Genomic DNA, 27,546 nt, shown 5'->3' on the forward strand with positions numbered 1-27,546 from the left:
GAGAAGGGAAACTACAGCAACAACCAACATAAGCATAGGTAACAGTAAATAATAAATATTGAATCTTATTGAGTGGCACACAAAGCCAACAACACATGAGATGCTTAAAGGCAGCAGCCAACCAAGATAGTGTGTTTCTGTGAGTACCTGTTTGTACACCTGTGTGTGTGTGAAAGAGCAGGTAGTCACATTTGACCATTGTGACTGTATTTATTCATAATGTCTATTCTGTGTTATTTTCATGAGATTCGTAAGCATGAGATTGTTGTTTTTCCACAGGAAAATGCAAAAAAGGATATTATGTGCTATTAAGGACATGACAATGTGATATTCTTCTTCTTCTTCTTATCATTATTTATGGTACTACATTCATAAGCTCATATCAAAAATAATCTGACATGGATACATGATTTCCTTCCATGTATGGTTTTCATGGGTTAAACAGATCATAAATAAACCCTCCCAGGTAATACTACACTGGCTGTTGCACAGTTAACAGACAGGTTTTTCCTCTTTTCTCAATTCTGACAACAAGCCAAACAATTCAGCTTTCCTAGAACCAAAAATAAACCTCACTAACACCATCAGGGCATTTGAATAGTAGCTCACCAATTCAACTTGCTCTATCGTTCACAGACTCTCTGCCTACTTGCTACTTCCTTTACTTTTGAAGGTAAGAGAAAATATATTACATTTAACACTATTAATTACTCATGACAAGCTTTATAAAACCTCTTAAAAAAACCTTATTCAGATGTTGTTAAATATATACATTTAAAAAACATGTTAGCATTATAGTGTGGCTGAATTGTGTCTTTCTGATTGATTGTTTAGCATTCTCTTGCGTTCTGTACATAGATTTTTGTTTAGTGATGAATAAGTTAGTTGTTTATTTTCTTTGTAAATAATGCATCTGGGAGGCCAGCAAAATAAAGTACACACACTGAACGTTTCCTGACGATGCCTGCATTTTTTCAGGAGAGGACCCCACGAAACAAATAATTACAACTTTTAATTTTAATAATAGGGTACGGTCACTTATTTAGAGTCCTCTTTATATTTATGAGACTTATGTTTCTGGAGTCACTGTTGACTGTCTACTAAACTGCTGAATCACTCACACACTGAAATATGCATATTGTACGCTTTAGTCAGTAGTTAATAGCTATTATTATGCATGAAAAATAGTCTTAAACTGAAAAACTTTGTAACTAGCTGTTGGGTCTGCACCTCAGCAGGCCCTCTAGTTCAGATGTTATTCCTGTGAAGAAAGCAAATGTTACGAAATCAGTTTTACCCCGGTTCTTTTTATTCCTCGGGCATCCAGAGATGGCACCAGAACTCAGTAGTCATTTTCACAAAACCTTTATTCATCTTTATTCATCTTCATTTAAGCATGCATCTTCTAGAAGTGGAGACATGCAAGGCCGGTGTCCCTCTGCAAATCTTCCACTCTTTTGTTTGTTACAGTCAGCTTTATAGAAGCGACCCCATCATAAAACCCCCATGGAGTGCTTGTATGAGCACGTACCCATATGTCTATGTGAGTGCACGTGAGTGACTGTATGTGCGTACCTGTGTGTATGTGTGAGTGCACGTGAGTGAGTGTTATTAAATCCCAGTTCTTTTGTATTCTTTACAGCCAAAAAAGACACAGCTCATAGTGGTCTTTTACTTTAAAAATGGCGACTGAGCAGTGAGCACACACAGAAACGCCTGCTCAAATCAGCCAGTCTCAAGCAGAAAACAGGAAGCCAGGTTATTTATGTACTTCTCGACGTCACATACACTTTAAGTTTCGATCAAACACTCTGCTTAGTTTCACTTTCTGCCTGCAAAAGCATTTAATTTCCTGTCAGTCCCTTTTGGCACAGACTGTACTCAGAGTTAGGCCTCTCGTATCTAAAACAACATAATCAGCAAATACGCATTCAGATTATATATTCAAACCCCAACAGTTTCCCCTTTTCGTCTTTTTTAAAAGCCGACGTAAACCCTAATTATTCCCATTAAGTTTACTTCCATGTGAGAATAATAGCTAAAATATAACAAAAGAAATCATATCAAAAATGAAACCTTTCAATTGCCCAACCCTTTAGGTCCTCCGTCCCCTCAACGAGTTGTACACTTTCAATGTTCCCTTATTACTATAGCATAATTACTTGTATCCACAACAAATAAATCAAACAAATAAATCAAGCCCTTATACAGCACCTCGCGTTTACGCTGGGCTGTGAGCTATCATTGCTTCTCTTCCTACCATCCCCTTTTGACCCCAGAGTCACAATTTAACCCCACTTCTGCCTTCCCTCACTGCTCCAATCCAATCATCTATAATTAACTTTATCCCCTAAAGGGCCCATATTGCTCTTCATTATTTTTATGGCCACATTTAGCCTTAACAAGCCTTTAATATCCTAAACAACAAATTTCCTTGAACATTCGTGCTCTGTGCTTCTTTTGTGGTCCCGTTCGGTCCGGTGCTTCCAGGATTCTCGCCAACCTGCTCCTTCTCCTGTAATGGACAGAAAAGGAAAACGCCTCTCTCTGCTATGCCTCCATAACCTATTATGTTCATCAATTGTTCTCTTAATTCTTCATACTTGGTTCAACCTATCATGTTCTTGGGTCTATCATTTATACATATATAATCTGCAATTTTATTCATTTGGGTAAGCTACACTATTAACAACCCTTGACACTCCAAAAACAAAAAAAACCTCTCTTCTTCTCTTATCTGATCATCTCAAGTACGTCCTGTACTCAACTTACTACTTTAAACAAAGACAAAGCAAACTGTTTTTCACCTCTACCCCAGAAACTAATCTACGTCATGTCTGTGTCTGTAAGCGTGCATTAAAAAAAACTGTTGGTATGCAAGTACAAAAGTTTCCAAGCGAAATGTGTCTTAACTCTGACCTACAAGTGAACCTTCATGTTATCTGTGTCTAGAAGCATTTTGTTTTTACATTGACCGTTTACTTATTCTACTAAAAAAAATCAAAGAGAAAACAAAACAAGCATTTTCAATCAATTAAGTTTAAGCATAGAAGCAATTACTTATGAGTAAGTTTTATTAGAGCTAAATTATCAAACACCCAGAAAATCATAACATGATCACAAAGCCCCTTATTTCAAATTAAACCCAAAATCACCCCTTCTTGACACACTTCGTGTGTCACTAAAGACCAGCTACTGAAACAGAAAATACTGAAAATACTTCACCACCTCTTATAAAATTAATAGAAAAAGCTTAGTCAAATTATTTCTCTAAAACCCTCAGCAATTCTCCCCTCGGGTAAATTTGCTCCGGGCTTCCAAACCTGTGTTTAGGAATAAAATCAGTTTAATCATCATGTTAAATCTTTTAAACCCCTGGCTCCATTCAGAGCTGCCTAGAAACAACACCTGTGTGTTAACACTAACTTCATTTTTTTTAAAACCCACATTTCCCATTTGTAATACCTGTGTTATAACAAAACTTAAGACAGAACAGTTATCAGTCATGTTCTTCGTACAGCATATTTTGATTTCATTTTGCTCCTCTTAATGTAACGGTACATTTTAATTTTACTTTATCAGACTTAACCAAAATATATGTGCTTTCCTTACTTTGCTCCTGTTTTAAAGGAAAAAACCTTGGTCACTTGGTTGAATCACAGATTCTCAAACCTCAAAACAATGTGCATCTTTAATCATTCATCCAAATAACAATTTTACACTTCACTTATACATTCACATATTTACATATAACACTGACTGCCAAGATAAATTATTTCCATCACATCTTCACTTCATCTTCAAAACCTTAGTACCGGCACACCTAACTTTTCGACTATATTAAAAGCCTCTAAGCCCAGGTTCGTCCACCTTGCTGGTCAATTACAGCTGTCATCTGTCCGAGACAGCGGTCTGACTTCTAAGCCCTATTTTAATTTATAAGCGCTTCCCGCAGCTCGACAGGAAGTCCCACTTATCGGCATATAAACTTACACCTTAAAGCTTTACTTAAGGCTCACCTGTCAGCCACGTTGAAATGGTCACGCCCGAGGCCCCGCCCCTGTCGGTCAAAAAGCGCGGTAAGGAAGTGGTCAATGACCACTTGGTTTTTAACGGGTGCCCGAAGTTCTGCGGTTACCAACCGGGCTAACTGGATGCCGCCAGGGATGACCATGCGTCCACGATCACCAGTCACTGCCACACGCTGAGCAACGACGCTCCTAGGAATCGTCCTTCCCGTCCTAAGTAATTTAAATCATGTTAAAAGCATCACTGTGGACTCTAACCGCCAGTTTATTATCTGATGCCTGAGTCCAACTCTGCTAATCAATACAGGGATAAATCCATCCCTTAACCAAATATCCTAACCTAAACTCTTTTTCTTGGCTGACGTAACAAACACACATATCCCACCAACTTCAAACATACGTCACAACAATTAAATATCAACCCCAATATTAACAACAATGTGGTTTCATCCAATAGCCCCCCTCACCATTCAACAAGCTAGGGAGGACAATAGAAATAAAAGAATGTCTCTGAGCATACAGTTTAAGGCAAGGCTTACAAATTTAAGTACAATAATGGCAACATTTAATAATTTCAACCTAACATTAGCCATGAGTCATACTGGTCACAAAATAAAGTACAAATCTAGAACTAATTTAACACATTATTACGAGTCCTTTCCTCTGTAGCTTGGACAGTTAATGCGTTGGCAACTTTAAAATGCATCCACACCTTCTCTGTCAATATTCCTTTCAACTAAGCTGATGCCTCAACAGCTGGTGATTTGAAAAACATTGACTTATCTAAGCGATTTATATCTAATGGCTTAACAAGTAACATAGTGGAAATAGCACAAATAATACCCTAAAATTCCTTGAAACGTAAAAATATGAATTTTACAAGAGAGAACTAACATGCCAATTAGAGAAGCTAGAGGAGGTGGCCCAAATTAAATAATACATTCCATTTATAAAGCATGTAAGGGAAAAAAATAACACAATGTCACAGACTCCAGGCACAGAGACATCCATAAAGACAAGTGATGAGGGATGAGGACTGCTGGATGAGAACAAAAACACACAAGACACACATGGTTAGAATAAATACCACAAGTTTCACTGAAGGCCTAATCACTGTGAGTTGAAAAAATAAAAGTTTGTGCTGCAAACTGGGTTTGATTTGTTTATAAATTAGTGCAATAGATCAGCCGTAGAGTCTTTTGCTCCAATGAGGGCATTTGCAGCATCATCAGAATCTATGCCACATCATACAGGGAGTACAGAATTATTAGGCAAATGAGTATTTTGTCCACATCATCCTCTTCATGCATGTTGTCTTACTCCAAGCTGTATAGGCTCGAAAGCCTACTGCCAATTAAGCATATTAGGTGATGTGCAACTCTGTAATGAGAAGGGGTGTGGTCTAATGACATCAACACCCTATATCAGATGTGCATAATTATTAGGCAACGTCCTTTCTTTTGGCAAAATGGGTCAAAAGAAGGACTTGACAGGCACAGAAACGTCAAAAATAGTGAGATATCTTGCAGAGGGATGCAGCAGTCTCAAAATTGCAAAGCTTCTGAAGCGTGATCATCGAACAATCAAGCGTTTCATTCAAAATAGTCAACAGGGTCGCAAGAAGCGTGTGGAAAAACCAAGGCGCAAAATAACTGCCCATGAACTGAGAAAAGTCAAGCGTGCAGCTGTCAAGATGCCACTTGCCACCAGTTTGGCCATATTTCAGAGCTGCAACATCACTGGAGTGCCCAAAAGCACAAGGTGTGCAATACTCAGAGACATGGCCAAGGTAAGAAAGGCTGAAAGACGACCACCACTGAACAAGACACACAAGCTGAAACGTCAAGACTGGGCCAAGAAATATCTGAAGACTGATTTTTCTAAGGTTTTATGGACTGATGAAATGAGAGTGAGTCTTGATGGGCCAGATGGATGGGCCCGTGGCTGGATTGGTAAAGGGCAGAGAGCTCCAGTCCGACTCAGACGCCAGCAAGGTGGAGGTGGAGTACTGGTTTGGGCTGGTATCATCAAAGATGAGCTTGTGGGGCCTTTTCGGGTTGAGGATGGAGTCAAGCTCAACTCCCAGTCCTACTGCCAGTTTCTGGAAGACACCTTCACTGCAAAAACTCAAAATCTTACCAAGTATATTTGTCTTATTTCTAGTCAAAATTATCTCATTACACTTAAAATAAGACACAATCAGCTACAGGGCAACATTTCAGTAAGCTAAAGGAACTTGTTTCAAGACAGTGAATCTTGAAACTAGAGAAAAACTAGAGATTTTTCACTTGTTCCACTGGCAGATTTTTTCACTTATTTTAAGCTAAAATATCTTGTATTAAGTGAAAAAATCTGCCAGTGGAACAAGTGAAAAATCTCTAGTTTTTCTCTAGTTTCAAGATTCACTGTCTTGAAACAAGTTTCTTTAGCTTACTGAAATGTTGCCCTGTAGCTGATTGTGTCTTATTTTAAGTGTAATGAGATAATTTTGACTAGAAATAAGACAAATATACTTGGTAAGATTTTGAGTTCTTCAAGCAGTGGTACAGGAAGAAGTCTGCATCCTTCAAGAAAAACATGATTTTCATGCAGGACAATGCTCCATCACACGCGTCCAAGTACTCCACAGCGTGGCTGGCAAGAAAGGGTATAAAAGAAGAAAAACTAATGACATGGCCTCCTTGTTCACCTGATCTGTACCCCATTGAGAACCTGTGGTCCATCATCAAATGTGAGATTTACAAGAAGGGAAAACAGTACACCTCTCTGAACAGTGTCTGGGAGGCTGTGGTTGCTGCTGCACGCAATGTTGATGGTGAACAGATCAAAACACTGACAGAATCCATGGATGGCAGGCTTTTGAGTGTCCTTGCAAAGAAAGGTGGCTATATTGGTCGCTGATTTGTTTTTGTTTTGTTTTTGAATGTCAGAAATGTATATTTGTGAATGTGGAGATGTTATATTGGTTTCACTGGTGAAAATAAATAATTGAAATGGGTATATATTTGTTTTTTGTTAAGTTGCCTAATAATTATGCACAGTAATAGTCACCTGCACACACAGATATCCCCCTAAAATAACTAAAACTAAAAACAAACTAAAAACTACTTCCAAAAACATTCAGCTTTGATATTAATGAGTTTCAATAATAAAATTATTCCTCAAAAATACAACTTGCCTAATAATTCTGCACTCCCTGTACATTTGCCTCATGGAGTCTAACACTGCTATTTCTAAGGCTTCTACTGCAGGGTTAGGAATTGTGGTCAGAAAGTCTCTAGTCTCTCACATAGCAACAACCTAAGACTGGATACCAATGCTGCAGGAGACTGTTAAGATAAAGACGAGACCTTTCTGGGTTGTTTACTCCAGGAATGTACTGAATCAGCACACAGGGGCCAATAGAAATAAAGCAACTTTGTAGTTCAGTATCAAAGTCAAGGGCAAGAACAGTTTAAGCAGGCAATGGACAATGAACTTTCAGTCAGTTTCAAGAAAGTTCTGGTAAACATCGTGTGACTCAGGAGGTGAAAGCAGGACTTGATTCAAACCAGCTGAGGACTGCACCTGGCTGTCGCTGCCTGAGCAGGGTCAGTGCTCTGCGCAGCTGCTGTCTCTCTCATGTGTGCCAGAGGCCCAGGTGTCTGCTGGTTCTGTGACTCTTCTCGCTTGGGTGTCCGAGGAACTGCTCCAGCCTTAAGTCTTCGCTGGAGGGTCCGAGGAGCTGCTTCAGCCTTCGCTGGAGGGTCCGAAGATCTGCTCCAGCCTCCTGCTTCCGGTTGGGGGTCCAAGGAGCCTGTCTGGCCATCACCGTCACCTGTGGCTTCCACGCCGTCGCCCGCAGTGCCACCACCTGTGGCTTCCATGCCATCGCCTGCAGTATCATCCTCGCCTGCAGCTTCAGCCTCGCCTGGCCCTGCGGTTGCCATGCTGCTGCCTTTTCCACGGTCAGCACCTCAACATCACCGGCCACCTTCCAGGCCGCTGGTGGGACTTCATCGCCGTCATGGACAACTCCTGAACAGCCTCCTGAAAGGTGTCGCTGCCGCGGCCTTCCGCCTGGCCGGCCTCTGGATTTGTTCTGCCCACGTCGCTGCCGTCTTCCACGCAGCTGACCTCCGAGAAGTCTTTGTAATGAATTAGTGAACTGGCGACCTCCAGATGGATTTTTCTTTTTCACTTTAGCTAGCTAACAGTGAAGAACCACCTAGTGTGAAATAGTACACCATCTCATTGGGTTTGTCACATAAAACCCATTGCTGCAGCCAGGGTCAGTACCGAATTAACCACCATAAACTGCTTTTTATTTTTATTTTTTTGTTTTCCGCTGAGTTATCAGCTATGTCACTAATAAGCTTACATAAATGAATGTCTATAACCAGCAACCAACCAACCAACCTAGTGGCATTACTTTCTCTACTGGCAGAAGACACCACTGGACATGCTCTAAAATGTAACATTAAACACTCATTCATAGACAATGTTAAATCTATACAGTTTTTTTTTCTTTTCTTTTTTTTTTTTTTACAGTAGATTCAAATGAAACTCAATACATGTAGTTTTTTAGCTTGGTTTTCAGTCCATCTGGTCACAAAGTGATGTAAAAATATATAACTTTTTACCACTAAACTGATACCACACCTTTTATCTGTACCACTGACAGTTCATGTGCTGACATGTTGCATCCACACCTTCTCTGTCAACATTCTTTTCCTCAAAGCACAGCTGCTGCCATTAGATTGATGATGATTGTAAAAATAAAGACCTCACCTAAGCAGCTTATATCCAGTGACTCAACAAGCAAACAAGATAGAATTGACAAAAATAATACCCTATTGCAAAATGTATAAACTCTTTCAAGTTTAAAATTAAAAATCTGAAATTTCTTTAGAGGGAATGTACACATCCAAGGCCAATTCAATGGCACTTTAAATGATTTACTCTAACTGCTATAATGGAAGGAGTACCAAAGGGCTGAAATGGTCAAATATATATACAAATATCAATAAAATGCTCCTCGGATATCTATAAAATTAACATTAAATGTCATATATATTCTGCAAGCCTGAGATAACTCACACAGTTATCACACTAGTGATCAGCATCAGCCAACAGCAAATATCATAATGTGTACTTTATGCAAAAGTATTACGTAATACTACAAATATTTTCATCTCGAAAACTTCAACTTAAGACAGCGGCTGAGGTGCGACAAAGGATCTCTATTTTTGTACTAACTTTGTCTTTCTTTTCTTTTTTACGAGTAGTGTAATTGAATATTTATCTGTTATGCTCTAGATTAAAGACTATGGTTCGTTTATAACATTCTCTACTTACTTTTAGCTGTTTTGGCAGAAAGTGGTAGCTTTATTTATACAACTTCTCTTACTTTTTGACTTGGTCATATGTGTTCTTTTAGCCTCATTGAATTTTCAGTGTTTTGTTGCATATTTTTAACCCACAATGTTCTATAGGGTTTTTTTTAGTTAGAGTTTTTTAGAGATATGACCATATATGAGGGTGGAATTATTTTCAGCCAATGAGAAAGATCCTCTAGTAAGAAGTATTCATAAACTGTTATGGTGCAAAGCGTGGACACAAATTTCAGCTAATTACTGCTGAGTAACAGGCTAATAGATTATATATTTATACGTATGTATGTATGTATATTTGTGTGTGTATGTTTTGTGGGTTTACATAAAACATTTAAATTGTGTGCAACAGTTGTGTGGCAATTCACAAGTCAGACACAACCCCAATAAAAGGTAGAAAAGCCAAATGGCTGCTCTCGGGGGCTCTTGTTTGCACATAGTCCATAACCCCTCCCTCCCTCTCCTTTTGAAAAGTTCCTCTTTTGTTGATAGCTACATAGATAGCTTGATAGATGTATCATACTGGTTCTTCTTGACTCATATTCCTGCTTTTGTAATTTCATCTTTTTGCTGGTAAGACACATTATAATTTACACTCTGTCTCATCTCACACTAATCTGTACTGAACCTCCAGTCATTAAGTTTCCCAAATGTATTTTTCTCTCACTATATGTGTGTGTTTGTGTGTGTATATTTAAATATGTATACATACATATATATATATATTAGGGGTGCAATGATACTCGTATCGATACTGAACCGTTCGATACAGTGCTTTCGGTTCGCTACGCATATGTATCGAACAATACAAAATTAGCAATTTATTTTATCGACTTTCCTTCTGACGATGCTGTCTGTGTTGAGCGCTCAGTGGATCTACACTCGACAGTGCAGCCTAGGCGGAGTAGTCGATCGCAGATTCAGTGAGCGCAGGGCAAGCTAGCAAGACAGAAGTTAAGCTCTCCTTGCAACATGGCAAATTGAACCACCCCACCCTCATTCAGATGTGGCGTTTGGAATTATTTTGGTTTTCATGTGACGTATGACCCTGGAGGTAAGCGCGTCATGGACTAAAGTAAAACAGTATGTTGGATGTGCCATGCAATGCTCAATTACATGGGTGGGAACTAGTGTGTTAGCGCAGTTAGCTCGTTAACGTGTTGGCCGTCCAGCCCCATGCACGGGGCGATCCACGGTAGCTCGTTAACGGAGATTTGCCGTGTTGTGGTGTTAACATCATTTCAACGAGATTAACGCTGACAGCACTAGTGGGAACACAACGAATATGACTGCACATTTACTCCAACATTATCCTAGTGCAAAGACAAGTGGAAGCACACAAAAACAACAAGCACGCATGCTACAAACTTTAGCCGAGTCATTTAGACAGCCGTTAGTACATGATTCTCCTTATGGGGACCTGATATGTTTAATATGCTGCTGAGAATATAGCCCAGAAAAAACGTATAGTATAGCTTTTATTTTGGAAAGAGCCATTTCTCTGTAATAAACTCTCTTTTCCAAAGACCAGAGCAGCATACGACAGAAGAAAGAGAAGAGAGAAAGAAAGACCAGGAGGGGACCAAAAAGAAAGAAACCTCTGTTTTGAGTTTCTCCGATGATAAGGAAGCTGAGGAGTCTACGTTTAAATTGAAGAAGTCATCTGAGAAAGCAGTTCTGTTCCAAATTAGGAAGAAGGAGGCTCCGCCTGCCAAGACCATCGTCAGCACAGGGGCTGGTGGTGCTGTCTCATCATCTGCTTCACCCAGGCAAGATTATAGCAGTCAGACGTCACGATATTCTGTGGAAGATGACGACGAAGATGATGATGATGAATACAAGGATAATGGGAGCAATGATGACAGTGATAGCGATGAACGTGGAGTGGGATCTCCTTCAGCCAGCTCAGCCTCAGACTCTAGCAGTTCTTCTATACGCCCGTAAATATCCCCAATGCTAGAGAGATCGAGGCAGCCAAGAGACGGCGTCGTGCCAATCAAACCCAGAAAGAATTCATTCCCCTCAGTAGAGATGGCCAGAGTTCAGCTGGCAGCACACTAGATCACTACAGCAGGGAAGATGAAGATGACAGAGTCGATGATGATGATAATGAGCTGGATGATCACGAGAGGAGAATCGAGTTTGCCCCACGGATGAGGAGCATCAGGGAAAGAATTACTGAGAAACTTGGAGAAAGTGATGGCAGTCGGTCAGGGACTGATGGGGAGGAGCAGGAACTCTGGGAAGAGACACAAATTGGGAAGGGAGTCAAAAGACGACCAGGGGAGCAGAGCCCATCTAGCAGTGACTCCAGCAGCTATAGCAGCAGTAGCATAAGCAGGCGAGATAGAGGAAGACAGAAGAAGAAATCTGCAGGAGTCAAAGTTCCAAAGATGCTTCCTCCTGTCACTGTCTCAACGGTCAAGAGAAGGATCGCTGGAAAACTTGAGTCGTTGAAGGAGGTGTACAGAGCACGCCAGGCAGAGCTCAGAAGGATGGAGAGCGATGTTGAGGGTGCTAAAACCTCGTTGGAGAATCTGGAGGAAAGCTCCTCAGAGAAGCAGCTTAAGTTTTACAGGACCATGACGACTTATGCCCACAACATGGTGGAGTGTTTGCAGGAGAAGGTTGTTGAGATCAACTCTCTGGAGCTGCAGTTGCACACTCTGCTGTCTGACCAGATGGAGGCGCTGTTGGCTCAGAGACGAGAGAAGATTAAGGAGCAGGCAGACCACCTGCAGCAGCTTGGCTATAACACAGCAGAGCAGAGTGCAAGTTCAGCCAATGGATCAGAAACTCAGTGTGAGGTAAGCGTCGGTGTTAAAACTGAGGAAGACTTTGATATGGCTGAAGACACATAACCTTCAGCAGAAGAGCAGGAGCAGCTGCAGAACAACATAGCTGACATACTGTTGAGGTCTAAGGCAGACTTTTCTGATGTCCAAGAAGACTTCTGCAGTGTTAAAAAGATTCTGTCTCGCTTTGAAGAATGGAGGGAATGCTACTCGGAGTCCTACCACAATGCTTATATCTCTCTGTGTCTGCCCAAGTTGCTGAACCCCATCATCAGGCATCAGCTGCTGGCATGGAAGCCTTTAAAAGATACCAGTGGAGACTTTGAAAACCTCCCATGGTTCACAGCAGTGGAGACCTTTTGTCATGGACATGGCCACGAAGAGCTGGAGCACACAGACAGACAGACGCTGTCCAGCGTCATAGAAAGGACCGTCGTACCCAAAATGACTGCTTATGTGGAGCTGGTGTGGGATCCCATGTCCCACCAACAGTCTGTCTGTCTGACTGATGTGTGCCACAGTCTGAAGGAGGACTATTCTATCTTTGAAGGAGAGCATAGCAAGCCAGTCAAGGCATTCACAGAGGCTCTGGTTCGCAGGCTGAGAAGCTGTGTAGATGAAGATGTCTTTGTTCCCCTGTACCCCAAAAAGTTTCTTGAAGAGGCGTCTTCACCTCAGCGTCACTTCAGAGATCAGCGGTTCTGGACAGCTGTAAAACTCTTAGGCAATATGGGGAAGTGGGATTTACTGCTCCCCGAGTCTGTATTGAAGGAACTGATGCCTACCCCATGCCTCGAATCGAGGACTTGCTGGAGAAGATCGGAGCGGCCAGGTACATCACCACCTTGGATCTGTACAAAGGTTACTGGCAAGTGCCACTGGAGGAGTCTTCTCGACCGTACACCGCCTTCAGGACACCTGCCGGCCTGTTCCAGTTCACGGTGATGCCATTTGGCCTACATGGGGCACCGCCCACCTTTCAAAGGCTGATGGACAAATTACTACAGGGGTGTGACCCCTATAGTGCCGCCTACCTGGATGATGTAGTGATCTTCAGCAACACCTGGGAGGAGCATCTGCAGCACCTGTCCGAAGTCCTGGGAAGAATCCATAAGGCAGGGTTGACCCTCAACCCCTCTAAATGTGAGTGGGCACGGCAGGAGACCCGCTACCTTGGCTACCAAGTGGGCAGAGGTGAGGTGCGCCCGCAGTTGGATAAAGTGGAAGCTATCCAGAACTGCCCTCGGCCTCGCACCAAAAAGGAAGTCCGGTCTTTCCTGGGGCTGGTTGGCTGGTACCGAAGATTTGTGCCCCAGTTTGCAACTATTGCGGCCCCTCTTACTGCGTTGACCAGCAAGGACCAACGGAATCCTGTCATATGGACAGCGGAATGTGAACAAGCCTTCAAAGGGCTGAAAACCTGCCTGTGTACGACCCCAGTTCTCAGGAGCCCAGACTTCAGGAAGAGATTTCTGGTCCAGGTGGATGCCTCCAAAAGCGGCCTGGGAGCAGTGCTGGCCCAAGGGGACCCTGGAGATGAGCATGCGGTCCTATACCTAAGCCGCAAGCTGCTGCCACGGGAGACCAACTACTCAACGGTGGAGAAGGAGGCCTTGGCTATTAAGTGGGCACTGGAGAAACTCAGGTATTATTTACTTGGAAGAGAGTTTGAGCTGGAAACTGATCATCGAGCGCTCACCTGGATCCATTCCATGAAGGACCATAACAGCCGACTGACACGCTGGTACCTTTCACTGGAGCCTTTCAGATTCATCATCCGTCACAGACCAGGCAAGCTCAATGTAGTGGCAGATTATCTCTCCAGGTTGCCGCACAACGCCAACCTCCGGGTGGAAGGGGATGATGTGACGGAGTTACACCGTCCCGGGCCGCAGACAGCTGATCTGGGCGCATACACGCACCACCACCATTAGTTTCTACAATTACCGTGGCTGCGCGTCTTTTCGTCGACCGGGCAGATAAACGAAAAAGGGTGAGAGGTATATTTTGAGCAGCGCAGAGGGTGGCCAACATATTTTCCCACTTACCTTTAATAAAGCCGGTCGCGGAGACTCGCTGTGATCGCCGATTATACGGGGGTTATGCAAGCCGATGGTATGGTGTTCCGGGGTTTAAATAGTGGGTTCGCGTGCGCTTGAAAGGTCACGTGAACTGCATTATTTTTTGGTTTGTTTTTTATTATTGTGAAACACTGTAGGCTGCCTGGAATTGGCCATAAATGTCTGTATATACATATATGTATTGTAGGAATACAGCGGGAAATAAGCTAAGGGGGGAAAGATTGTTTGGTTTGACTATTACGCCTAGTGGGAGGGGCTATGGGGTATAAAAGAAGGCGGTCAGGGCCTACCTGGGTTCTTTTCCAGTGAGATGTTACAGAGAGGGTAACATGCAGACTGTGTTTTGTATATAGATGTTTGTTTTGTGTTGACTTAAGTTAGTTTCCTATTTTCTTTGTAAATAATCTTTTGTGCACCTGGGAGGCCGGCAGAATAAATTATCCACACTGAATGCTTTCTGACTACGCCTGCATTTGTTCGGGAGAAGTTTAGGAGAGGACCCCGCGACATATATACATATATATATATATATATATATATATATATATATATATATATATGTGTGTGTGTGTGTGTGTGTGTGTGTGTGTGTGTGTGTGCTGAGTATAACCTGGAAATCCTGGGGTCAAAATGGGAGATGCCCCCAAGGGTGATGGAGAATGACCGAGCTAAGATCCCTAAGATCCTGCGGGACTTCCAGATACAGACGGACAAAATGGTGGTGGCCACCAACCGGACGTGGTGGTGGTAGACAAACATGAGAAGACGGCCGTAGTGATCGATGTAGCGGTTCCGAATGACAGCAACATCAGGAAGAAGGAACACGAGAAGCTCGAGAAATATCAGGGGCTCAGAGAAGAGCTCGAGAAGATGTGGAGGGTGAAGGTGACGGTGGTCCCAGTGATAATCGGAGCACTAGGTACGGTGACTCCCAAGCTAGGCGAGCGGCTCCAGCAGATCCCGGGAATAACATCGGAGATCTCTGTCCAGAAGAGCGCAGTCCTAGGAACAGCTAAGATACTGCGCAGGACCCTCAAGCTCCCAGGCCTCTGGTAGAGGACCCGAGCTTGAAGGATAAACCGCCCGCAGGGGCGTGCTGGGTGTTATATATATATATATATTAGACATGATATTTTAGGTTATTCATCAGCAATAGAGATAATACAACAATGGCATAAGTAATTCATGCAAATACACCAACCGACAGACTCTGAAAGTATTTTAAGTTCTGTGTTTTCCTTTCCGTTGGCTGTCATGGTATTTGATTCAACGTGATGTGCTCATAATGTAGCAGCTGGTTTATGCTGGTAAATGCTATCTGTGCAAATACCATAAATACAAGAGGACATTAAACCTTCTGTGTTTATCTGATTTTTCTGCCTTCCAGTGCAGTGCTCTTAATATGTTGCAAACTATAAATAATTTTAATTAAAGAGTTATCATTTCTGTTACTTTTTTCTTAAAGGCTTAGTGCTAATTTTCACATTCACTCACATTGTATTTGTTCACAGATTGGAACTCCATCAAGATGTATTTCAAAAGGGGAAAATTCAGAGTGCACATTTCCCCACTACTGAATATCACAGCAATTGTTTTGGTCTCCATCCTTTTATGGAATTTATCTGGATATACCTTCTGTCATCAGGAGTCAAGACTTTGTGCCTGTCACAAATGTCTAACAGACAGTGATCCTTGGTTTAATTACATCATTAGTGAATCTCCTAAACCTTTTATGTCACAGAAACATAAACCCTCGGAGGAAGATTTCAACTGGTGGAAGGTAAATAATGAAAACATATTACAATAAACCTTTGTCCCACTGTGGCCATGTTAAAGTTATTTTAACTGCCCATCCCTTGTTTATTTTATGACACCTGTGTTTACTGGTATAGCAAGAGCAGTATATTCAAGTGTGTGCTACCTCCACCAAAAAAAACCAACACAAATATTCCTCCGTAGTTTAGCTACGGATTAGATAAGTTTAAAAAACCTTGTTTTATGCTTATCTTTTTTTATTTTATGTTTACTCAACTCTTTATCCTTGCAACCCGTATTTCTAACTGGCTGAAGAATTGTAAAATACAATTACTTATATAGATATCTTTAAAATGATAAAAGAAAAAAAAGAAGTTTCACCACTCATCTGAGAAGCTTCTTCAGTTCTAAGAGCAACTGGTGGAGAGTCCCAGATTTTAACCTTATTGGAAGTATCCAATTGGAGGGATAATAGGTACTTTGTATCAAACCAGTGATTTATGACCTGTCGTCAAATGCTGTATGACAGAAGAAGTAATAAAGGAAGTAATAAAGGTTTACAGCAGTCATAGTTTTTATGAATATCATAAAATTATATAAAAAACAATATAAATAATCATATAAATAATCACCATACTTCATTGGTATGGTGGAAGTATGGTGATGTAATAGGATGATGAATAGGATGTTTGGATTTTAAAGCCAAAAGGTTTACTTTTTTGACAAAAAAATTACATCCTTTTTAGACAACTGTTTTTGGGGACCCGTGCGTGTGTGTGTGTGTGTGCATGTGTGTATGTGTGCATCTATGTGTGTGTGTGTGTGTGTGTGTGTGTGTGTGTGCGCGCGTGCGTGTCTGTGTGTAAAAACGTGTTAAAAGGATCTCTTCACAGCCCCCCTCACCTAGTTTTCAATTGAGAAGAAATGTTACATGGAGATGCTCCATGTTTCAGCCATAACTGAAGAGTCCATGCCTGGAAATTGCTTGCATTACCTGGATTTAATTGACACACAACTGAGTTTAAGATTGAAAATAATGAACAGTGATGGCTCTGATCTGGCCCCGGATGCCCTGGTTGTTGTTATCAATTATCCTTTAAATACCATTTTCGCACAGTGTGAGGTTACTCTGGGTGACAGGTTGATATCCCAAGGCCAGTTCAACTCATCCCTGTCCTCCCTGTGCCGCAAAAGGAGGCGCACCTCGCAAACGGAGGGCGCCCTTACTCAGCCTTCTGCCTCCAGCAGAGCTGTCCCTCGGACCCTCCAGCAAAGACAGGTGAAGGCTTAAGTGGCCCCTCGGACCCTCCAGTGGAGATGAACGAAGGCTGGATGGGTCCCTTGGACCCTCGAAGTGCCACGAAAGGCAGCGCTAACAAGGTGCAGTTCTCAATTGGCTTCTTAGCCTCCAGGGATCTAGAATCAGCTAAGGGCAGAGGGCTAGCCTCTGGGGAGGCCCTGGAGAGAGTAACTGTCTCAAACGTAGCCAGTTCATGAGAAACAGCACAGGTTAATATGAAATTTTCTCACTGCATGGAATGAATTGGCAAGACTGGTGCCCGAATGGGTGGCTGAGCTACTGGGGACACTAGAGACTGAGCTGAGGGAAGCTGTAGGTCAGCTGCCTGAACTGAAGGCTGTTGACTGAGCTACACCTTGAGCAGGGGATGAACAGTTCTCAGAATTGTCAGTCTTTACATTAGCAGTGCTAGTTAGTATAGCTCCAGGCTCGAAGGGAGCAGAGCAAAAACAGTCATTAGAATTTAATGTAGCCCCCAAAAGGCAGTCTCAGTAATCTCAGCTGCAGGGAAACCAGGAAATCCACAGTTATTATTGTCCTCCTTCACACAAAACACAGCCCCCGAATAAATAGTCCCAAAGTCTGAAACAGAAAAATTGTCCTTTTTACTCACCAAAGCCGGCTGCTCTAAAATCCCGGGGTCCGACTGTGGTGAGCACCACTTCCCATTTGAAGCCTGGACCGACGGGCCGAGCAGCGAAGCGGTAGTGGCTGGTTGAGTAGTAGTGCCCAGGGAGCGAAGGTGAAGCTCGTTCAGAATAAAATCCTGTGCGAGCGGATTAAGTGAGCTGAGCAATCAGGGGAGACCGGGAACTAATTGCTGTAGCCGATTAGCTATAGCTTTCCCCTTGTGCTGCAGGAACAGATTGATTAGCCGCTCTACGGAGTAGATGACGTTCCTCTGGAGCTCCTCGGATGGATTAAATGCAGCGGGGTCCACGGTGGCTGGTTCGTACTGTCACGGCTCATGGGGAAAGCCATGTGGATTTTAATGAGGGACCCAAGATGCAGACAGCTTTCAGATGCAAGGGAGTTTCATTAGGGAAGTGAAATAAACAGAAATACAGTGGGCATGAAACAGAACCTGAGGATAACCTAAACTGGAGACAACTAATAACAACAGACCTAAAGGTGATACCTAAAGTGTGTGAATGTGTGTGTGAATGGGTGGATGACTGGATGTGTAAAGCGCTTTGGGGTCCTTAGGGACTAGTAAAGCGCTATACAAATACAGGCCATTTAAAGGGGAGATGCAGGGAGACTCGGGAAAACCACACAGGAAAACTATGTCTACTATGAGCGACCATCTTTGAACAGAGGCGGTGGCTCACGACACCAACTGTCTACCATCTATAATCCAGTTTTGAGATCCCTTCCCAGACACCTTAATGCCCACTCAGGAAATCACATGATAGGGTGGGGTCAGGTTTCACAATGAGCTCACCCGAAACCTTGGCTGATTGTGACCTACACCCATTTTCACACCTTGGCTCATGTGATTTGGTAGAGGACCAGTAGGGGGTCCATGTCCCTCTTGGGGGACACTCCCACGAGTCTTAAATCTGGGACTCTCCACCATTTAACCCTAGAAATGAAGAAGCTTCTCGGATGAGAAGTGAAATGTTTTCAAGCAACTCAAAGAAATCGAAGACGCTTTTCCCCCCCAAGCTCCTTAGACTACGATGACCTGGATGATTGAGAACCTTCACAGACATATCTCAATAATTAATAACACAAATGTGCATACGTTTGATCCTTGAAGACACTTAGAAATAGATGCTAGTGCTATCTATCAAATAACTGAAATTGAATCAAACTGAAACTGAATCAGAACAATATTAATCCCTAAGGGAATTACACTATTGCGCACAGTTGCTCCAAGACAATGCAGATATTTTGTCATTAGCAGGGATAATGTTAAAGACGAAATGTGTTTTGAACAAGAGATGTGATCTGAGGTTGCAAACTTTATTCTTTTTTCTCAGCCCTTACAGAGGGAAAAACAAAACTTCACTGTCTACAATAAAACACTAGAACGTGTGTTTCAGACAATAACACCCATTGCAGATGTTGAAGAACCTCGCCCTGATCGCTGCAAGAGTTGTGCAGTGGTGGGGAATTCTGGAAATTTGAGAGGATCCCAGTATGGACCCCTGATTGATTTCCATGATATTGTGATAAGGTAAGAATAATTTAATGGCATTTGTCCCGATTCGTGATTGAGGTGTGAGACAAACCACTACTGGTCCAAGTGCGTCAAAACAATGATTTTATTAAACACATGTGTGGAAAGATACACAGCTCGATATTGTCAACCTAGATCTTCCGTCAAAACATACTTTCAGCATGGTTTTATTATGTCAGGGTAAACACCCCTTCTCGCGTTAGACAAAACATCACATGTATAGGTTATCATTAACGACAGTTCTACAACTTTCCGTGTTTAACAGCATTTTTCCCTATATGGTTGTCCGGCTCCTCCAGATGCTTCCTGTAGACCTTGGATCACTAGTTGCCAAGCAGAGACAAAGCAAGATGTCTTTCACTTTTACCCTAGAAATTATACTTCATGTCTATGTGTATGTAAGCATGTTAGGCATTCATTCACAGCATTCAAGTCATTTCATCAATATATCAGTTCAGACATAATGCTGAACGACATTTTTAACCTTCATTAGACTGTATGCTTAACTCTATCATGAGCACAAATGCAATGTGTGTTAATAACATGATTGAAACTGTATGTTTAATAAATGGAATAAATAATAATAATAATAATGGATTGGATTTATATAGCGCTTTTCAAGGCACCCAAAGCGCTTTACAATATCACTATTCATTCACTCTCACATTCATACACTGGTGGAAGCAAGCTACAGTTGTAGCCACAGCTGCCCTGGGGCAGACTGACAGAAGCGAGGCTGCCATATCGCGCCATCAACCGGCGACCGGAATCAACATGATATAAAATGATATAAAATGATATAATTCCCACACATTATAACCATCATTACACAAAAACAAAACACAAAAGCTAATTTCAACAGCACTGTTCACTGACAAAACCTGAAAAGCCTAGATTCATGTCACAAAAAAAATCTAAGTTTTGTTATGTTTTGTTATGCATATAATGTGATGTAAATTACAATGTTTCTAAAATGCTAAATATGTAAACTTATATATCCTTCTGTACTATTTAGAGTCAACCGTGGGATGACCAAAGGTTTTGAAAGAGATGTTGGAACTAAAACAACTCATCGTGTCATGTATCCAGAAAGTTCTACTAGATTGGACAACAAAACTCATCTTTTGTTTTTTCCATTCAAAACACCTGACTTTTTGTGGCTTCTGAAGTCATTAATTCCAGGGTAGGCCAAACATGGCTTCTGTCTTCACTTTAATTATATTTCAATTTCTTTTAAAACTTATGTTGCTAGAAACTGTACTGCTACTGTACTGGAATGGCATTATGAAATTTCAGATTTTAATAGCTTTGCAATACATTCTTAGCTAACTATAAGTAAAGGTGCAATCCAGGTTCATCTGTTTGAACAAGCAAATTAAACAAGGTTCAAAATTTAGTTAAACCTTAAAGGGTTCAGATCAATGGTGTATATTTTGTTTAGCATTCAAATGACATATTTTAATTTTCTTTCCTGGCCCTTAAACTCATTTACACAGTGGCCCCGACAGGCCAAACGGACTGCAACTTAAGAAAACACCAGCAATGAGAAAAACGCTGCAAAAGCAAACAAAACACAACGGAAATAGAAAAAACAAAAAAAGAAATAGGAAAAAACAGATTTCCAAAAGCACCAGGGAAGTGTTTCTGGGGAGACAATTTGCAATAACCAAAATATGCTAAGTATTGCACTGGGAGATACTTAAAAGAAGTGGAGGATCTATCGGTTTTGTGAGGAAAGAAAAGATGAAAGGCAAGTGTGTTACCCTAACTATTAGCCTAATAATCCATCATAAGTATTACATGAATCATGTTTTTTCCTATTTCTGTTTTTGTTTTTCCTATTTGTGATTTCTTTTTTCCTATTTCTGTTTTGTTTTTCCTATTTCCGTTGTGTTCTGTATGCTTTTGCAGTGTTTTTATTGCTGGTGTTTCCTTAAGTTCCAGTCCGTTTGGGCTCTCAGGGCCACCATACATTTAGCTGTAAAATGTATAGAATGTTATAAATCCTAAATGCTTCAAATAACTTAACTAAATGTTAAAAAAATGTCATTGTTTTGTTGGCTGACATAAAGGGGAAAAAGATTATTTGGGGTAGTATCTATCCACCTAATGCTGATGATCAGACTTTTAAGTGCTTTAAACAACAATATTGCCCTGGTGGGGATTTTACGGTGTCAGTGGATCCAGATCAAAGTGCCACTGTAATTTGTAGGCTTGAAAACAAATGTACACTGGCGAAGGCATTTGAAGGTGGTAAACACACTGGACACAGTGAAATAATCTCCTACACAAATCCTTTGTTTACTCCAACACAGATGACTCAAGTTTATGAGCAATGCTGCAGCTATTAGGAGATATCAATATCAGGCCTATATCTCATTTCCCAGCCTAATGTATGGGTAACTGAACCCACAAAAAAGAAACTATATGTGGTTCTGTGTCTTTCCTGGGGTGTTCCCACAACTGTTTCATGGGGAAACTTGCTTTAAAGAGCGGAAACACCCACACCCTCTAGCAGATCATTACATGAAGGAACCTTTTAAAAACAAGCGCGTCCATGCTCACAGGTGTACACACGGGTGCTCACACACACAAACTACACCCTTTTTGGCTCTTACCTCAAAGCACACTGTGCGCTGTCGATATTATGTGCTGCACAATAATGTTTAATATTTAGTATTTACTGTTATATTCCCATATATCATCGTGATGTTGTTTATTGTATTGCTCTCGTTTTCTTCTGCTTGTTTTCTTTTTTCTTTCTCAACAAGTGATCCAGGTGATTGATATATGTATTTTTTTTGTCTGCTTATTTAGTTGGTTTTTGTTTTTTTGCCCTTTATCCCCGTCCCTCTTCTCCACTGTTTTTCCCCCCTCTTCCTTTCTCCCTTTTCTTTTCCTCATTCAAGTCTGTCCCGTATCTAGCAAGTGAAAATAAAAAAATAAATAAAATAAACAATAAAAGGTGAATCAAATAGACCATTACGGCAAGGCTGGGATGGTCAATTTGGTAAAGTAAATCCGTTGGACATCTTTCCTCGCCTTTAGACAATAATTCTGATGGCAAAAGAACCAAACGGGACAGGCAAAAAAAGAAAAGAAGAAAAGAAAAAAAGAGTGGAAACACAAACGTGTTCTTCATCGATTCTTCTACCAGGCTCATCTTTGATTCATTTTCTCACAATCTACTTCATTTTTTCTGCATACAAAAATGCCTTGATTTCCTGAGGGTCATGAATTGAACATCTTGCATTGTCCCATTGTATGTGTGGTCAAGCCTTTGACAGAATGTTAGCTTCAAACCATGTTTCCCTAAAACAGGCACCGCATCTCCCCATTAAATCTGCTCTCTAGTTGCCGTTGGGACCATTGGGAGTAATTTAACTTACAGCTGAAGCAGTAATACTATTACTTTTAGCTGCATATCCACTTTCTAGTGGGCTAATAAACAGGAAATATTAAAACACAATTTTGAGACACCCCACTCCCCAAGAGCTGTTTGATATTAAAATATATTCCTATGATATATTCTGGTTTTTCACATAGCTAGCAGCAACTCTTTTTTTTTTACATGGAAGAAAGTTAAATAAATTGTTTTATGAACAACGGAACATCTTATTGTGATTCTTAAGTCTTAGGTAATTATTAGCATTTGTTTGTTAAACAATTTCTTTAACAAATTCAACAATATATTTTCTTTTCAACAGGGAAAACGGTGCTCCAAACTCTAACAAGATAACTAACAAAGATTTGGTGAGTATTTTAGGTTTACCTTAACAAAACTGGCAAATGTTGATGCCCAAGAAGTCCAATAATAACTTTACGCTACCATTAATTCAGGCATGCATGCTTACATAGACACACGCAGTCACTGTCCCCCATTTAGAAAGACAGAGGCGTCACACACTCTCACAAACCAATCCCGACATCAACGTCGTCATTTTGAATAAATGTAATTTTTTAAAATAAGAATTATGTATGCTCCCACTAAAAATCAAGAATGTTGGATACTGTTTGTCGCCGATTTGGACAGCCCAGCGGGTGCTCCCAATGCCTTTGGAGTAGGTGAAGCCAAAGGCAAGATACAGTGGGGCAAAAAAGTATTTAGTCAGCCACCGATTGTGCAAGTTCCCCCACTTAAAATGATGACAGAGGTCAGTAATTTGCACCAGAGGTACACTTCAACTGTGAGAGACAGAATGTGAAAAAAAAAATCCATGAATTCACATGGTAGGATTTGTAAAGAATTTATTCGTAAATTAGGGTGGAAAATAAGTATTTGGTCACCTCAAACAAGGAAAATCTCTGGCTCTCACAGACCTGTAACGTCTTCTGTAAGAAGCTTTTCTGTCCCCCACTCGTTACCTGTATGAATGGCACCTGTTTGAACTCATCATCTGTATAAAAGACACCTGTCCACAGCCTCAAACAGTCAGACTCCAAACTCCGCCATGGCCAAGACCAAAGAGCTTTCGAAGGACACCAGGAAAAGTATTGTAGACCTGCACCAGACTGGGAAGAGTGAATCTACAATAGGCAAGCAGCTTGGTGTGAAAAAATCAACTGTGGGAGCAATCATCAGAAAATGGAAGACATACAAGACCACTGATAATCTCCCTCGATCTGGGGCTCCACGCAAGATCTCATCCCGTGGGGTCAAAATGATCATGAGAACGGTGAGCAAAGATCCCAGAACCACACGGGGGGACCTGGTGAATGACCTGCAGAGAGCTGGGACCAAAGTAACAAAGGTCACCATCAGTAACACACTACAACGGCAGGGAATCAAATCCCGCAGTGCCAGACGTGTTCCGCTGCTGAAGCCAGTGCATGTCCAGGCCCGTCTGAAGTTTGCCAGAGAGCACATGGATGATACAGCAGAGGATTGGGAGAATGTCATGTAGTCAGATGAAACCAAAGTAGAACTTTTTGGTATAAACTCAACTCGTCGTGTTTGGAGGAAGAAGAATACTGAGTTGCATCCCAAGAACACCATACCTACTGTGAAGCATGGGGGTGGAAACATCATGCTATGGGGCTGTTTTTCTGCCAACGGGACAGGACGACTGATCCGTGTTAAGGACAGAATGAATGGGGCCATGTATCGTGAGATTTTGAGCCAAAACCTCCTTCCATCAGTGAGAACTTTGAAGATGAAACGAGGCTGGGTCTTCCAACATGACAATGATCCAAAACACACCGCCCGGGCAACAAAGGAGTGGCTCCGTAAGAAGCATTTGAAAGTCCTGGAGTGGCCTAGCCAGTCTCCAGACCTCAACCCCATAGAAAATCTGTGGCGGGAGTTGAAAGTCCGTGTTGCTCGGCGACAGCCCCAAAACATCACTGCTCTCGAGAAGATCTGCATGGAGGAATGGGCCAAAATACCAGCTACTGTGTGTGCAAACCTGGTAAAGACCTATAGTAAACGTTTGACCTCTGTTATTGCCAACAAAGGTTATGTTACAAAGTATTGAGTTGTATTTTTCTTATTGACCAAATACTTATTTTCCACCCTGATTTACGAATAAATTCTTTACAAATCCTACCATGTGGATTCATGGATTTTTTTTTCACATTCTGTCTCTCACAGTTGAAGTGTACCTCTGGTGCAAATTACTGACCTCTGTCATCATTTTAGGTGGGGGAACTTGCACAATCGGTGGCTGACTAAATACTTTTTTGCCCCACTGTATGCTTCATCACATTTTCCAGTAATGCCCCCCCCCTTTACAATGGCTCTTCCCACCCTCAGCCTTTACTTTGTTGCAGTATTTGTTGTTTACTCTGTTCTGCATCCGGTATGTTATTGTTTTCCACAGTTGCTCATACTTGAAAATTATGTGCTCGGAAGGTCATGCATGTCACTGAACAAAGCCATGCCACTAATAGTGGCTTCTTTTAGCCACAGTGGTGCTTATTTAAAGTATTTTGTATATTAGTATATTGTGCATATACTTCATAAAAGAACAATTAATAAAACTCAGATTTAAAGATTTGCCTGATTTATAACAGGTGTCGATCCTTCATCCAGCTTTCATGAAATATGTTCATGATGTCTGGCTGAGAAAGAAGGCTGCTTATCCATCCACTGGCTTCCTTGCTGTGGTTCTCAGCTTATTAATGTGTGATGAGGTATGTTCACCTTACACAATCTACTTCTACATTATGCGTCTGACCGACACTCATTGTAGACATACTTGAAGAAAAACCGATTAAGAAGCAATTTCACAAACTAATATATTCATGTAATGTAAATTATGAAAGTATATTTATGGTTAGTACTTTAAGTGCACCTTTGATTGTGTAGTTTTTAACACTTTGGACTGGCAAGTGAAAAGTTGCTGGTTTGATTCCAACTGGAGAAACATATTGTTGTTTGGGGTTGTGTCTGAAAGGGCATCCAACATAAGTTATTCCCATTCAAACGTACAGAGCTACCCATTTGTGTCAAATAGGCAGCCAAAAATAATTTTATGCAACTCTCAGATAGCACTGTATACAAATGCCAAACTTTCAAACTGATCTAATACCAAGTAAAGACAGGACCAATGTTGGAGTCAAGGAGACTCAACTAATACATTGCACTTATAATTGCAGCGTATTCATGGCCAAAATTTCAATTACATTGGGGGTTTTGTATGCCTAAAGAGGAATAAAAAAAACTCTGGAAAGTTTTTTTTTTCCATGACTGAAGTTTTCATAATTCATGCATGAAAGGGCTAGGAGTGCAATTTGTGGCAACATTTATTTAAATTCAATACTAAAGACTTAATGACTGTAAAAACTTTGTTTCTTTAGGTTAATGTCTTTGGGTTTGGAGCAGACAGCGAGGGAAACTGGAACCATTACTTTGAAATCCTTAAAAACAAACGGTTAAAAACAGGAGGCCACCCAGGAGAAGAAGAATATAAAATGCTTGTTAAATTACACATGAGGAAGAAAATAGTTTTTTTTAAAGGATGGTAATTTCCTTTAGTTTTTCATTTGTCTCCTCATCATTTTCAAGTCATCGTCAGTGATAACCATAACTCCGTAAGAATAAATAAATTTAGTTCTAAAAAAAAAATCAGTGACCAGCAAAACCAAACAGCAAAAAACACAATTACTGAAACTGACATGCACGGTTTGGGATTGTTAGTAATGAAGACTCAGACCTCAGGAGATAAACATCTGTTAATAGAATCATCTATTAATAGAATCATCTGTTAATCCAGTGGTTCCCAAACTTTTATTGGCAGATATAGACAAAATACTGTTACTGTTAATCTAACTATTTTGAGTTTTTATACGCTTACATATACACACCCTTTCTAAATGGAGTTACTGTCCCTCCATTTAGAAAGGCAGAGGCGTCATGGTGTAATTATTTCATGTGTAGTTGGGTTTTTTTTTTCCCTGTGTAACAATATTCAGCATTGCCATCAATACATTTTTCAAAAAATGCCTCTCTGTGCAAAATGGGTTCAAGAACATAAACAGCTGTGGGATACTGTTTGTCCGTGATTTGAACTGGGGGAACAAATTGTGGTTCAGACTGATATTATTTGTATCCCACTGTAACTTTACTGTATAAAGAGCTAACATCTAGGCCCCACACTTTGGGAACCTCTGTGTTAATCTATGACAATTATTAAGCACTATGTAGCAGAGATGGCGACTTGCAATCGCAAGTTAGACCTGACCAAAACAAAAACCAAACCAAAGTTTTGGGATTTGAGTCTTGAGACCTTGTCATGAATTGCTGTGTGAGGCAGGTAGGATTAGACCCCAAATTCTGTTTATTGCAACAACCCTGAGTGAGTATGCACTTATCATTTTAAATGCTGTTGTACATCAATAAAGCAAAGGTCATATAAGATAATTCATAACATTTTACAAGTGTTAGAGAGACTAATTGGTCAATAGAATATCAGTTTCATCCATTAGACTCTTGAGACTTGACTTGGACTTGAAAAAAATTGCTGGTGAATATTTCTTCTATGTAGCATGTCTACATTTTGTCTCCAAAATAAAATGAATACAAAATGCAA

At 41.0% G+C, this 27,546-nt stretch overlaps 2 protein-coding genes across 2 annotated transcripts; both read left to right on the forward strand.

The window, feature by feature from the left end:
• The first annotated feature begins 623 nt into the window (after nucleotides 1-623).
• On the forward strand, nucleotides 624-27,546 carry LOC101484590 (CMP-N-acetylneuraminate-beta-galactosamide-alpha-2,3-sialyltransferase 1). Its single transcript, XM_076878918.1, has 7 exons — nucleotides 624-673; nucleotides 16,018-16,056; nucleotides 19,380-19,513; nucleotides 20,532-20,699; nucleotides 23,224-23,269; nucleotides 25,529-25,648; nucleotides 26,315-27,546. The coding sequence occupies exons 4-7, from the start codon at nucleotides 20,545-20,547 to the stop codon at nucleotides 26,480-26,482; spliced, it is 489 nt and encodes a 162-aa protein (XP_076735033.1). The 5' UTR covers nucleotides 624-673; nucleotides 16,018-16,056; nucleotides 19,380-19,513; nucleotides 20,532-20,544; the 3' UTR covers nucleotides 26,483-27,546.
• LOC143414480 (intron Large complex component GCFC2-like) lies at nucleotides 9,310-12,261 on the forward strand. The gene has a single exon (XM_076878917.1). It carries the CDS (start codon nucleotides 11,554-11,556, stop codon nucleotides 12,259-12,261), a length of 708 nt encoding a protein of 235 aa, XP_076735032.1. The 5' UTR covers nucleotides 9,310-11,553.

This window comes from Maylandia zebra, linkage group LG22, assembly GCF_041146795.1.
Source record: "Maylandia zebra isolate NMK-2024a linkage group LG22, Mzebra_GT3a, whole genome shotgun sequence".
Classification (NCBI taxonomy): domain Eukaryota; kingdom Metazoa; phylum Chordata; class Actinopteri; order Cichliformes; family Cichlidae; genus Maylandia; species Maylandia zebra.

Coding starts and splice junctions, on each gene's coding strand:
- LOC143414480 (XM_076878917.1), top strand. CDS start 11,554: ATGAGGAGCATCAGGGAAAGAATTACTGAGAAACTTGGAGAAAGTGAT.
- LOC101484590 (XM_076878918.1), top strand. CDS start 20,545: ATGACCAAAGGTTTTGAAAGAGATGTTGGAACTAAAACAACTCATCGT. Junction 20,700..23,223: donor CTGAAGTCATTAATTCCAGG/GTAGGCCAAACA, acceptor TCTTTTCAACAG/GGAAAACGGTGCTCCAAACT. Junction 25,649..26,314: donor GCTTATTAATGTGTGATGAG/GTATGTTCACCT, acceptor TTGTTTCTTTAG/GTTAATGTCTTTGGGTTTGG.